The sequence below is a fragment of the Pseudorasbora parva genome, chromosome 9, assembly GCF_024679245.1.
Source record: "Pseudorasbora parva isolate DD20220531a chromosome 9, ASM2467924v1, whole genome shotgun sequence".
Lineage (NCBI taxonomy): Eukaryota > Metazoa > Chordata > Actinopteri > Cypriniformes > Gobionidae > Pseudorasbora > Pseudorasbora parva.
In genome coordinates, this window is record NC_090180.1 from 17,351,015 (window position 1) to 17,366,254 (window position 15,240).

At 37.3% G+C, this 15,240-nt stretch overlaps 1 protein-coding gene across 1 annotated transcript; it reads right to left on the minus strand.

Moving 5' to 3' along the window:
* Nucleotides 1-231: 231 nt before the first annotated feature.
* Nucleotides 232-15,073, minus strand: ap2m1a (adaptor related protein complex 2 subunit mu 1a). The gene is made up of 13 exons (XM_067454174.1): nt 14,936-15,073; nt 14,082-14,200; nt 6,769-7,034; nt 6,372-6,454; nt 5,089-5,094; nt 4,830-4,965; nt 4,123-4,267; nt 3,895-3,909; nt 2,049-2,168; nt 1,827-1,962; nt 1,622-1,719; nt 1,426-1,537; nt 232-486 (listed from the first exon to the last, which is right to left on the minus strand). The coding sequence occupies exons 2-13, from the start codon at nt 14,153-14,155 to the stop codon at nt 352-354; spliced, it is 1,326 nt and encodes a 441-aa protein (XP_067310275.1). The 5' UTR covers nt 14,156-14,200; nt 14,936-15,073; the 3' UTR covers nt 232-351.
* Nucleotides 15,074-15,240: the final 167 nt, after the last annotated feature.

Genomic DNA, 15,240 nt, shown 5'->3' on the forward strand with positions numbered 1-15,240 from the left:
CTAAACAGTCACAGAGAGAGATATTGATACGATATTGAGTGACCAATGGGAGAATAACCAACGACAAAATGGACAGGGGTCCCCGTAAGACCGACTACAGTGAATCAGGAAGCTGGGTTTTTAAAGACGGACATTAACTGCACAGGCTTTAAAGTAGACCACTCACTACTCTCCACTGGATCTGTTCATTACAGCACTCATACAAACACATACAGATAACTACGTTTCACATTTTGCATATTTTTGTAATTTAGCCTTTTTAATTCATCCACAAATCTTGAGGAGAGGGAAGGAGGGAAACATAGTATATTTATAGGACAGTAAAAGCTGGCCCCTCTGCTCAGCGGCTCATTAGCAGCGCGTCTCGTAGATTCCGCTGCGTCCGATGTATCGCACCCATTTAATCACGTCATGGTCACTGTAGTTCAGTTTCGACTCGAACACCTTCAGGTAACGCACCTTCAACCCCGAGGGTGCAAACGGAACCTGAGAAAATTTAAAACAACAGATGAAATACAAGAGGAGACAAGTTGTTGACAACTGGATATGTCAGATAAACTATTACCTTGCATAAAATGTAAGACTATAAATATATATCATAATATCAAAAGTGTGAAAAGTATATAGTTTGAAAATCTAATGTTTGTTCTTTACCTACCCAAAAAGGTGACTGATCATTAAATATCAATTCATTCAACACTTACTTATTACTTACTAAAAAAATACCAATTTAATATTTTAGGTAACACTTTACAATAAGGTTCCATTAGTTAACTATGCTAGTTAACATGAACTAACAATTAAAAACACTTCTAAAGCATTTATGAATTTTAGTTCATGTTCATTTCAACATTTAATTGTATTAATTAATTGTATGTTAACATTATATAATTGACCCAAGCTAACATGAACTGACACTGAACAATTGCATTAAGTGTTATGTTTTATTTATTAAAAATAAGTAGATCAATTATTTATTTTTTAAATCAATGTTTATATTTAGAGCTAAATTATAATGCAAATCAAGGTTAAACTATCCAAACTACATCCACATTTTAGTTAACAATAAAAGCACAGCAAACCTCAAAAATATTAAAATGTCAATTAATTCAACCCGGTTACTCAGTATATTGATAAAATAAATTAATATTAATAATTAAGCTAATATTTTATTTCAAATAAGAGATATACAAGTTAATAAATAGATGGTTTTAGTTGATCATTTTTTTAAATTAATGTTTATATTTATTACTAAATTCAAAATGTCAAAATTTTAAACGGTTATTTAAAATTAAAAAAACATAGCAAACCTCATATAAAATAACAAAATACAAAAAAAAAAATCAAGTTTAAGAACCTCCTTTTACTGACCACCTAAGAGAAAGGAGGAGGGAAAAATAAAAGAAGAAAAACTGACTGACACACCTCAAAGTTCATGGAAATGGGTGGACGGGCCCACTTCTTCTTATCATTAGTGGGCAGCAGCTCAATCTCAGCACTGATTTGAGACTCCTTCATTCCTGCCATGCGTTTGATCCTGAGCAGAGAGACGGACAGGGTAACATGAGTATATGCGCACAAGCACAACATACAGAGAAACGTGAAGAGCGGTGACACTCACTTCCACACAATGGCGTTCTCACTGGCCTTGTATTTGGCTTTTCCTTTCATACAGATCACCTGCACTCCACTAGTGTTCAGAGGTGTTGGAATACGCACCTGTTCAAAACATTCACCACACACATTTGACAAACTCTTTAACAAGCAAGCTAAAATGTTCTTTCTCAGGCCTTTGGAAATGTAATGTTTAGTCTCTTTTAACTCGCCTCTATCTTCTGTGCCAGGAGTGAGGGCTTGAAATTAGATTTGATGACAACTTTGACCTCCAGCTTTGTGCGTCCAACCTCTCGGACCAGTGGAATTACCCGGAAGGGCAGAATTATGTCCTTAGTGGTGCGATACCTGTGCAAACAGATCGAAGATGTGTTAAGACAGAATCAGATTGTGCAGTGTGAAGAAATACTGAAACGTACTGAAGCTGAGCTAACCTCATGAGCTCATATTCCCCATCAGGAGGGATGAAGCTGATGCTGCGCTCAGAGTCGAACTTGCTGAGACGTACACACTGATGGAAAGTGCAGTCGTCAATGGCTATGGACTGCTTCCCACTAGTGGAGAAACCAAGAATGTAAGAGTTTGATATTATACAAAATGTAGATATTTGGCAAAAAAAAATATTTAGCAAATACTAGCGCAGGAGTTTCCAAACCTGCTCCTGGAGGGCCACTGTCCTGCAAAATTTAGCTCTCAACACACCTGCCTGGAAGTTTCTAGTATGCCTAGGAAGACCTTGGCTGTGTTCAAAAACACTCCCTACACCCTCATTCGCTATGCCCTACATTAGTTGGAGTGAATGAAAGCGAGTGAGTGAATTCGGACATTGAGTGAGCTGGAAGGGCTGCCGTTTTTGCATATTTTGTGCCTGCTGTTTAATAATCATTTGAAACTTAGCAAACTGGCAGCTCCAGTAGTAATGAAGAGATTTATCTTGAACTCTGTCATGGAAACCAGCATGTATAAACCTTAAATAAACTATTTAATAATCAATTAAAAAGGAAATTATACCTGTATGATATTATGCTGTACCCACACTGGACCAGCGTGGCTTGGAAAATAAATGGATGAATGATTCAGATGCGGGCGCCATATTCTGGCGAGATGCGGGAATTCATTCAGGATGCAACTCACATAAGTGCATTATGGGTATTCTTTAGCCATTGAATGTACATCGGATGTACATTTATTATTGTGGTGCATTGAGTGATTGAATGAGTGCACTCAATAACGCCATTACGGTTTCTTTAATAGCATCCTATTAACGGGTATAGGGTCGATTTCACAGCCCTTGATTAGCTGGTTGCGTTGAGCTGAACAGGCCCTTCAGGAGTTCGTTTAGACACCCCTGCACTAGAACAAACATACAATGAAATTATCACTGACAAAATATAAATCAAAACCACTTGCTGCTAAAATGTCCTACTTCTAAAAACTAGGGATGCACTGAAAGTGTTAATCATCGTTTTAATGATGGCTACTACTAACCAATACCATATCATCTACCAATATTTAACCTACACTACTGTTCAAAATTTGGTGTTAGTAATATTTTTATTTTATTTTGTTAATACTTAAATTCAGCAAGGATGCATTAAGTTATTCCGAGGTGACAGTAAAGACATTTATAATGTTTTAAAAAGAGTACATTTCAAATAAATGCTTTTAAACTTTGTTTATCCTGGTTTCATAGTAAAAGAAGTTAACACTGAAAAATGTTTCTTTAGCATTAAATCATCCTATTTGAATGATTTCTGAAGGATCATGTGACACTGAAGACTGGAGTAATGACACTGAAAAATCAGCTTTAACATCACAGGAATAAATTACACTTTAAAATACAATAGAAAACATCTATTTTAATAGTTCACAATATTAGTTTTTCCTGATTTAAAAAAAAAAAATCAAATTAATGCATCCTTGGTGAGCATAAGATATTTTTTAATTTTAGTATATTTTGCTTTGTGTTTTTTATTTTTTTAATAAAATATTTCAATTCTTCTGTAACCTGGCACTGAAAAAAAAGTAGTGAGATGGAATTGAAAAAATTTATGGTAATAATAGTAATAATAATAAAAGCTCTGAATTGAACAATATTGGCCAAATTAGACAAACGAGAATGAAAAAGAAATGCTAATTTTAGCTAAAATATTTAGCAATATATTATTATGATAAAAATAAAATAAAATAAATCACAATAGTAATGAGGCACTCAAATGTTCTGTAGATTAACAGCACAACTAACATATAACTTAACACAGAAATGAAAAGATACAATACCTTCCCCCTAACTCACTTTGGGAGCACAGAGAAAGAGAGACGCAACAAAAACAGACAGCTTCAAAAATCAAAATAAACCACACACTTTACCATCAAGAAACAGGTTTTAAAAATTCTGGATTGAGAAACACAAAATCCAGACAAAAAGGACAAACACAATTTTTAAAGCAAACAAAGAGAGGAGACAGACAAGCGAAACAACTGCATGAACACAAAGCACTTTGAAACCTTTTCCCAGGATCATCAGTAGTTCCTCCTTTCCCCTGTTTGTCAATGACGATTTTGTCATTCATGCCAAACTTGCATTCAGGCATTCCACTCAGGTAGCTCTTCATCACCACACGACCGGAGACGTGAGCACTAAGGACTTGACCTGCCAAGATGAAACACAGTAGCATGTCAATGATAAGCGCTCTGCTAAAAATGCCTAGCTGTGGGTGCTTCGTCAGCACAGCATTTTTTCAGTTGAGAAGCTTTGGTTGCTAGGATATGGAATATCTGTGGAAGTGATACCAGTATCTCACATATAGTTTGTTTCTGTATTGTTTCTATTTAAATTGTTGATAGAAATTTAAAGTATTTGCTTTGGCTCTTGTTTAATTAATTTGAAGTTGTCTTCTGTTGCCATTTTACAAGCAGAATGTGGTGGTTGGTAGGTGTGGTATTTTTCTCGCCCCACCTCTGCTGTGATTGGATGGCTGGGATAAAAAAAAGTGACCGTGAAGAGCACTGCGTTTTCGCCGAGTTCTCAACGTGAAATAGACGCTCACCACTTCCTCACACTGCTAGCATTTAAAAAAAGCAGTGCTCAAATAAAAAAATGTTTTAAAAAAAGGAAAAATATGCTAGCCTCTGGAAGAAAAAAAAACACTTTGGTGGACATAGTCTAATAACTGAAGCACACAGTCTTTAGCCCACAGTTAATGCTTTCTTACCCTGTGGAGACATGAGCAGGTTGACACTTTCCAGCACATCCAGGAAGAGCTCGTTGCGACGGTACTTGATGCCTTCACGACGCCAACCGATTTGACCAGTCACCTGGCTAGTGATCTGAGACTGCTCCTCCTTAGTCTGAGGACAATAATGGAACAAAAGTTTAGAAAGGTCACAGACCATTTTAAACTGTGGTTAAATGTGTTTGGGGGCCACTAGTATTGTAATGTAATCTGAGAAAAACTTCTAATAAAAACACACCTGATGCTGCAGTCGGACACGTCCAGAAAAGCAAGAAAAAAAGAGAAATGATTTATGTTAGAGTTTGCAGAAATAACATGGACAGTGCTATAAAAAAAGAAAAGAAAAAAGAGGCATGACTGACTGACTCATTTCCACTTCCAAGTTACAAATGGCCATGCCCACTTTTATGTTAAAGCTACACTGTGTGATATTTTCCCCCATCTAGCGGTGAAAAGTTATATGACCATCCAGTGAATATTAGTTTCTGTTCCTCTCAATTCTGATTTCGTTTTAATTCCTACGGTGGCTGATTTAGTCCAAGATTAACATGGCTTCCAGTTCAACCTCACCCATGAGTGTTCCTTCAAGTGATGAGGTTACTTTAGAAAACTGTTACAATTTGCAGTTATTTAATTTGTCAGTTAACATGTAGGTTATGACATTTATGTAAAATGAATATAAGTTTTACGTTTTCGTTATTTTTTTACCATTTCATTGGTAACATCAGCTATCAGGTTCCCAGACGAATGCAAGCTAATCTTAGTAAAGTAACTTTTACCAGTGCTATCGTCATTCTGTATATTGTACGACATCACTAGCGTAAGGCAAAGTTTGCATTGTAGGCTATATCCTTTTCTCCATGAGCAGAGATCAGTTTATGTGACGGAGGTGCGAGAGAGAACTAGAGGGATGTGAAAGGCAAAGCTTGAATTTACAGGTAGGTCCCTCTTTGGCTAATGTACTTTCAAGATGGAGGGCCAACATGGCAACCAGCATTCGAACCCCTCACCCGTATGTATTTTCAACGGCATATTATAAACTTAAGAGAATACTTTATTACTTGAAAGACGTAAATATACATTAATGAGCACATACATTTTTGAAAGAACTAAGTGTTTCTAGCTAAGAATAAACTAAAAAAGTTACACAGTGTAGCTTTAAAAAAGGTAATTATGTAATCATGTACATGCTGGGGACAGTAAAAATATTGAAAAATCAAGCAGAAATCCACCTACTGGCCTGACTTTGAGGACGTCCACAAAGGGAGGTTCCCAATCTCAATTATGATGTCACATTGATATTTTGAAAATATAAATAATAGATAATAGAAGTGCTCTCTTTTGGTAATACAAATTTTACAATATCTTAAAAAAAAAAAAAAAAGGTATTTCATATCCTCCTTAAAAAAATCATGCCATACAAGTCCTATAGTAGCAGTATTCAATTATGTTGAATATTCAAGTAATTCACATGAGCATGACAATTATGAGAGTAATAGTAGAAAAGGGGCCTGTTCTTGCCTGGCCTTTAATGCCCTGCTGGGTAATAAATGTCTTCAGTGCTCCAGTCTCTGAGTTTTGTGGGTATCCAAAGTCCAGGATCTCTGCAAACACACATTAAGATATAAATGAATCATTACTCTGGAATGAGAGACACAACGCCTCAAAAACGTTCAAATAGACTGTCTCCATTTGTTTAATTTAGGTAACCTTTTATTTTTTCAGCTGGAGAACAAGGGTTTCTGGACAGCTCTTGGTTTAAGATGCACCTTACCGCCAACAGTGGATGACTGCCAGAAAAGCATGCCATTTAAAGGAGGGCGAGTTTGGTTTGAGGTAATGCGGTTAACACAGGCACATGGAGAATCAGATTTAACTGTGTCAGGAAATGACTCCCAAGTTTTTGAACCAGCCTTACCATCCAGCAACTCGTAGATAAGCACAAAGTTGTTCTTGATATTCTCCTCACTGATCTTGCCAAAGTAGGCTGTCATGACGTCACACATCTTGTAGAGAAACTCGAACACCATTGCAGCGTTGACATTCTGCTTGGTGACAGCAGCCAGCCAGATGTTGGAGCGTTTGACGTGAAAGAAGCTGGTGCGGGCAATGTTGGTGACAGGAGAGCGCACCTGCTGACGGGCGTGGATCACGTTCACGCGGAACGCATCCACAGCGTTACGCCTGTGGAGGAGGATAAGAATGTGAGGTCACGGAAGGGATGATGGAGTTGGGCAGGAAGAGTGAGCACATGGTCACCATCTGCCAGTAAACACTTTAAGACAAGCACTCCTTTTGTCTGCGAACAAGGCATTAAAGACTTGACTGGATGTTCCCTGCTGACCCAAACCTTCAAGATAAATTACAAGGTCTCATAGACAAAAGAGCTCTTGCCCGTCTAAAACAAACAAAAGTGAACCACTTTAGACAATAACTGTACAAAGAGTTTGCTCTTTTTCATTGCAATTTCAAAAAATTCTTGCCAGATTTGCTTAATCCAGCTGCAGCAACTGTTTCAATAAATAAAGGCCAAAATTAATGAAGAAGTTAATGAAAAAAGGGTTGTTTCATGTATAGACAAACATTTCCATCAGAAAGGTGCATAATTTGTCAAACATACACAAACCCAAAAAGGGGCAAGATTGTGTCATCTCATGCCGGAGTGCAATCAAAGGGAAAGGGCATCATAATAAACCTGCTGGTGGTGCAATTACATATACTCACAAGATTTGATTGACTGAAGTATGTCAGGTGACATGCTTGAAGTAGAGCTGGGCAACACGATATATCTCTATGAATATTTATTATGCTATAGAATATAGATGATTAACAAACAAATGGTTATTATTACACAGTTTTACAAGCTTTTCTTTTTGGTCATAAACCCAAGTTATGCCTATTAAAATTGTTTGAGAACGTTAATATTGTTTCTTTTTTAAGTTTAATTAATATAATTATAATATCTATAGACAGACAGATAGACTGATAGACAGACAACTAGAAAGACAGACAGACAAATAGAAAGACAGAAAACTTGATAGATACAGACAGTCAGATAGATACAGACACAGATAACTAGAAAGATAGTAGGGGTGGCACAGTTCACAAAACCCACAGTTCTGTTTGTATCACGGTTTTAGGGTCACAGTTTTTGGTTTTGTATGGTTCTTGTTGTTTTTCTTTTAATTGTTAACACTCCAGAAAATTACTTCAGCATATAGCTTAATTATCCACAATTTAGGATACAGTATTTTTTAAAAAGTTATATGTAGAAATTGTTTCCTAACTGGCTGTCTCTTGCTTACGCTCTCCAAAACATTGGCGTAAAATTTTTCATGTAATCATATCAATTTTTATCAAAACAATGCACTGCTGCTGCGCGAGACAAATGCTGGCAATGTAAATGCACAAAGGGGATGCGTGGCTCCCGCTCTCCATACACATTTCTTTTGCCCTGAAATGCACTGCTTGCACGGCCAACTCCGGCCAACCTTCCTTATCTCTCCCACCTGCCATTTCTACATGTGACATGACCTGCAGCACTCCACTTTTACTGTCTTTACTTCTTTTACTGTATGTCCACACACGCATCTTATTTCATGTGAAAAGGACACCTACTGTCTGAGGTACATACGGGCACGAGGCTACATTGCGCATGTGTTGAACCGTGCGACGCACAAACCGAATGGTACACTTTTTATTAATGTACCGTGCCACCCTTAAAAGATAGATAGACAGACAACTACAAAGACAGACAGACCGATAGATAGAGACAGACAACTACAAAGACAGATAGTGACAGACAACTACAAAGACAGACAGACAGACAGACAGACAAGATAGATAGATAGATAGATAGATAGATAGATAGATAGATAGATAGATAGATAGATAGATAGATAGATAGATAGATAGATAGATAGATAGATAGATAGAGACAGACAACTAAAAAGTAGGCCTTCGATTACTTCATCGACAAGTAATCGAAACCGAATTCAGAAAATCTAACAATGTAATTTCCCATATCAGTGATTGCGGTATAAATATATAAATACAGTTGATTGATTGATTGATTGATTGATTGATTGATTGGCGCTGCTAAATGTACACACAAACGTCACACGCAAGCCCCGAAGCCAGATCACTTTCACTTGTGTCTTCATGAAGCTTGTCAATTAAATCCGTTTAAAGGTTTGCCAGTTTGAACATTCATTGAAGCGATTTTACACCATTCAAGATCAACAATATGGCAAGCATCTTCGTTCAGTGCTCGTGAGCTTTTTACTGTGACAGAGCCGAGTTGTGTTGTGTCTCTGACAACACACACACACCCTGAAGACAGATCAGTTTTGCTTAAGTTCAGCATCGCATCCTAAAGCTCAACACACTGTTGTCTTCATTTAAAAAATAGCAAGACCAAATTATATTACCAGTGCTAATGCAGCTCTCTCTCTTGAAATGAGCTGAAAACGAATGTTAAAGAACGACACATATTCACTGCTTTTTACCATGAAATTCCTTGGTACCGTGTACAAGTACAAAAACCAAGTAAAAAAAAGTGAAAAAGGAAAAAAAGTAAAACTAAATAAAAACATCTTTAATATAGAGTTGAACATATTTACAGTACAAACCTTATGAGTTACCAAAAAAAGGATTATATTATTTGTATCGAGGTAAAATGTTCAATTAATCACACAATCGCTAATTTGATTGTAGGTGAAATCGTTCTAGCCCTACTAGAAAGACGGATAGACAGCTAGAAAGATAGACGGACAGACAGCTAGAAAGATAGATAGATAGACAGACAGACAGACAGACAACTAGAAAGATAGACAACTAGAAATATAGATAGACAGTAGGGATGCCACAATACTCAATATAATATTGAACAGTTCGCTACTGCACTCACGGTTCACGCGCTGGTGAATTGCGGTTTTTTTCTCCAGGTTTGCATTTAATTTAATTATTTCCATTTCTCTCCTGAAATATTTCTCTTAGTTTATTTCGGCTCTTTTTGAGTGTGCCTGTGAGTCTACGCATTGATATGAGCAAACATACAATCATATGCACTAAAGTTAAGGGGTGTTTACCCGCGTTTTAAAGCCTTGCTGGTTAGACTTTTTTTTTCTGCTTTGCATTGATCGCGCGCACTAAACGTCTGTCAAACACAAAATTACTGGACAGTCTTACTGAGCTAATACTGTCAAACACACACAAGGTTAACATATAAACACAGTCGGTTATGTCTAAAGTGAAAGTAAAATCGCATATATGAGATGCGAGCAGGTCTTCAATTGACAGCAGCGCAGTGAACACTTGTCCTTAAAGGGACACTGCACCTCTAAAATTATGTTGATAAAAATGAATAGAAGACCTTTAATACAGTAGCTTTTAATCAATGTAGTATATTGAAGACTATGTAGTTTTAATTTTAGCCTACATTTATTAATTCAATTCCATACTTAAATGCTACTGTACATCTCTGAGCTGCCACTGGTAGTCATATTCGTGATTCGCATCTCTGAGCTGCCACTGTAAATCTTTATATATATTTATTTTATATTTTACAATACACTTGGAATGTGTAAAAGGTAAAGGTGTCCTAGAATGAAAAATTGAATTAACCTTGCCATGTCGAAAAAATAAGAGTTCAGTACATGTACATCACATACTGTGAGTCTCAAACATCATTGCCTCCTACTTCTTATGTAAATCTTGTGAATCCAAAATCATCAAAACAAGCTGCTCGCATGGACACACTTCATGTTCCAGGCTGTTCAGGAGACCTGAGGACTTTACATATCCTTCCCACAGATAAATAATGTCAACAGTCATGGTTGATGTTTATAATCTGATACAACAACAATTTAATTCAAGATTGTTCGTTTGTTCGGCCCAAGCTTCGCTCAGCATCTTAAACTGAAGAAAGTGGCAACTATATTCCTGCAAGCAGTAAGTAGCGATTTGATCCACTTATTAACTGTTTAAACAATTTCTGATTAAATTGAAAGTTTCTTAGAGACAGCATTGTCTAGATAACGCAAGATGCTAGTACAGTAACAACAACTATACAAAACTAAATAGTGTGTCTAATGACAAAAGGTAATATTACTTTGTATTGCAAAATACAACCGTAGATACTTTGCTTAGATCGGTCACTCGATCCTATTAGCAAACGTCACCTTTTCCACCATATAAGTTAAAACGATAGTCATTTTGACAAGGCTATTCATTTTGTAAAAATATAAGTTACATATTTATATTTTTGAGAACTGAAGTATGGTGTTTCCTATGATGTTTTTGCCTATTTGTATTTCAGATTAGGCTACGTCATCACAGTCACTGCGTAACGTTAGCCTACATTGTGACTAACGTTATATAAACATGCAATATCGTTGACGCCAAAAGACAAGTCTAAAATGTAGGCTGAATGACACACTTTAATCAGAACATCTCAAATGGAGATTGATTAAATGCAGGTTACTTGTTTATTGGTGTTTTCAGATCGTCCGTGCGCGAGAGAGATCTCTTGCAAATTGTTGCCAGATTGGACATGTTTAGGTAAAAAACCGAGAGTATACGGGTTTCTTTTCACAGAAAAGCTCTGTTTGGGGGATTTAATTACTGAAATCTGGCAACCGCATGAACACGAGCTCTCTCTCGCATGGTTGATCTGAAAACAACAAATAAACAAGTAAGCTGCATTTTATCAATCCCCATTTAAGATGTTTTACTTAAAGTTTCATTTAGTCGGTCTGTGTTGTGTCAGGACGGTTAGGACTCACGAGTCGCTTCATTGAACTGTTGTGAGCTGTGAGCTGCTGAAGCCAATCAGAGCAGAGCTCAACATTAATATTCATGACCCTTCCAAATAAGGCAAAACAGAGCATTACATCCTAGGGACAATTTAGGGTGCGTTCACACTTGTAGTTCGGTTCGTTTGGTTCGTTTGGTCCGGACCAAAAAACAAAAACAAACATAATAGTCCTGGTCCGCTTAGCGTTCACACGGGCATTTTTAACAGCGAACCTAAAGTTACCGAACCAAAGGCACAGGGAGACGCTCACAACCTGATTGGTCGGCTTATATGACGTAGGAGCTCGTTTACCGAACATTCAAAACAATGCTGTGTGCTGGATTACACGCGCGGGCATTTTATGCGTGTACATGGTATTATTTTTTACCAGAGAACTCATGAAGAGCTCATGAAATGTTCAAAACATTCAAAACAATGCTGTGTGCTGGATTAAACGCGATCATTTTATGCGTGTAACACATTTGGCATTATTTCTTACCAGAGAACTCATGAAGAGCTCATGAAATGTTCAAAACAACGCTGTGTGCTGGATTAAACGCGATCATTTTATGCGTGTAACACATTTGGCATTATTTCTTACCAGAGAACTCATGAAGAGCTCATGAAATGTTCAAAACAACGCTGTGTGCTGGATTAAACGCGATCATTTTATGCGTGTACATGTGGCATTATTTTTACCCGCTGAGAACTCATGAAGAGCTCATAAAATGTTCAAAACAGCAGCAGGATTTCCTCCGTTGTGCAGAACAGAGACGGCCGCTGTCGTCTGCACCTGCTAATGAGCAACACAGGAACTTTGATGAGAAGAGCCAGGTATGCTTTTTGTGTGTTTTTTCTAGCATTTTCGAAACATGCTCGTCTGACCAAATATTGATTAGGCACTTCCTCGTTGCTCCACGTTTGCCCTCTAATGTTAAAGTTACTCATTTTGGATACACCGATCTTTCCGCGTCGTCAAATCAGCTGCATTATGCGTCGCATCTTGTGACATTACGTCCGGTTTTTGGTCCGTTTACATGTCTTTGGTCCGTGTTGCGTTCATATATCAATCGAACCGCACCAGAGTTCGTTTGGAAGCGGACCGAGACCCATCTTTTTAACGGTCTCGGTCCGCTTGTTTGGTGCGCACCAGGGTTCGGATGGCAGCGTTCACATATGTTCAAATGAACCGTACTAACCGAGCAACCGCACCAGGGTTCGTTTTAATCGAACCAAACATGACAAGTGTGAACGCACCCTTATAGGGTTGTAAATGGACCTGTAAAACTGTATCTGGACATTATTTTCCCTTAAATAAGCCACATACCCTCTATGTAGATATCAGAGAACAATTTAACATATTGTTTCAAATCATTCTAGGGCACCTTTAAGTAAAAATTTTAAGTTTAAGTAAGGTTTTTCAAGTTTTTTAAGTAAAATAAAGAAAGAGTATTGCAATAAAAACATTTTCTCGTTAACCTTTTTCTGTTCCTGTAGCCCAAGAATAGAATAGCAAAAAAACGAACCGAACCAAAAAACCGTGGTTAAAAACCGAGGTATTTATTGAAACGTGGACTAAATGTATTGTTGCATCCCTAATAGACAGACATAACTAGACAGACATTACTAACTATAACCATCTATGCAAATACAAAAAGGTTGAGATGTATCATTAAAAGGCTTAGAAGACATGTTTTAGCTATATTGCCCAACCCTAGATTGGGGGTCACTGGTGACATGCGTCAGAGTGATTGGTTGGTTGTTTGCTGGGGTCTAAAAAAAACATGCCTGGTCATTGGTTGTAGTAGGATCGCTTACCTAGTGCTACAGTAGCCACAATGAACATGGAGAAAAACAGTACAAAGGACAAAGAGCATGAGGGGAATAATGAAGAGGTAAAAGGAGAAAGACAAACATGGGCTGTATGTGTAAATGGACAACACAGTAATGCAAACACACACCAATTTTTATGAGAACTGGGGTTCTATGAAAAGAGAGAGAAAAAAAAAACAGTACTTCCCCATTTATGGTTACTAAAAATGAACTTTTGTTTGTCAAGATGATGGAATGGAGAAATGTGTCCTGCTTTCTAACATCCTGTCATCTTTCCTCTTCCCTAACAGGATAACCCCAATGATATGGAGTTTAAACCTTGCTGAGCACACAAGACCAGTGTTTTTACACAGAACAACAAAAAAGTATTCTAATATTTCTAATTGCAAAAATAAATAGATTAGAGTTTTTTCCTGTGCAAATGTCAGTAGATTGTTGTGTGGCTATGTGTTCTGAGCTGTTAGGGACTGTTGTGTTTTATTGATGGCCCATCCACAGATGTTTTTTCTCTAACATATCAAATTTTCTCAAACACACTCTAGTCCTTGATATCAGCAGCAGTATCATCAAGAGCATTTTCCACCCATTATGAGCTCACTCACCCTATATCATCACGGTAGACCCGGGAGATCAGCACCTCCCCTTTATGGTTATAGATGAACAGTCCTCCAATCATGGTGGCTGCCCCTCAGACCTCACATTCCATGGTGGGCTCTAACTCCTATAATTCACAGGACAATGAAAATGAACATGAAGTTCACTGGCTGATAGATAGAAGAGCTCTGTAGGACCTTGATAAGATTTTAAAGGCATTCAGCCCTACAAGTGACACTAGATAAAGCAGCCAGGATGGTTTACTCTCAACAGTTTGTGCTTCTGTGACAACCCAAATAATATAGTTTAATAGGTTAAAAAAAAAAAAAAACGTACTGACTATGAAAGAAATGAACTCACCCATGTTAAAAGCACAGAATAATAATATACTGAAAAAGTATATTGCTAGACAGACAAAATGACCCGTTTTTCAATCATAAAACATCGTCGTGTCGACAAAAACGTGAGATTATATAAATATAAGTGTTTGTTCTGCCAACATTTTAAGGGCAAATTATGTTAGTATGCACTGAATGTACATGCGCTGAACAGGAAGTATCCGTCCTGTGAGGTTTAATCGCGGCATAATTAGTACAAGATGTCTGCCAACTGAAAGATATATTGAATTAAATATTAGTGTTTTCCAATCGTCAACCGCGCGTCCTTCATCTCGTAACTAATATTAATTATTTAAATGCACGAAGAGTCATTAATAGTAAGTGAGCTCGTGAACTGCTCTATTCCTTCCCTCGAGACCTGTATCGAAATTTCGAATCATTTCGATGATGAAAACCATTTTTCCGAGCTAAAACACAAACACTTTCTGCCCTTAGGTGTTTTCGGTTTAAAAATATGACCATACCTACTTAATATCCGCACGAATAGGCGCGGAATTGACCGTTCCCTCTCCGACCGTGCTAATTTTTTTGGATCTAAAGGATTAGCGGGACACTAGCAGCAAGTCCTCCCTCCGCCAGGAAGTCAGGTGACAGCGTTGACAGTGCGCGTGCGTACTACGTGCGACACCGCAATCAAAATATTTTTCATGTCCGTTTGTTTAAGAAAAAAGATATAAGGCGTCTTTATTATTTTAATTCATTATTGTATAAATAAGTATACTGTATTCTTTGCTACATAAAAAAACAGATCATGAATATTAATGTGGTT

What these genes read in the sequence shown, in the direction of transcription:
- ap2m1a (XM_067454174.1), bottom strand. Translation starts at nt 14,155, where the DNA reads ATGATTGGAGGACTGTTCATCTATAACCATAAAGGGGAGGTGCTGATC. An exon ending in TATCTACGAGTTGCTGGATG is followed by an intron (nt 6,455 to 6,768) that starts GTAAGGCTGGTT and finishes GTGTGTTTGCAG; the next exon opens with AGATCCTGGACTTTGGATAC. An exon ending in TCCTGGCACAGAAGATAGAG is followed by an intron (nt 1,720 to 1,826) that starts GCGAGTTAAAAG and finishes TGTTTTGAACAG; the next exon opens with GTGCGTATTCCAACACCTCT.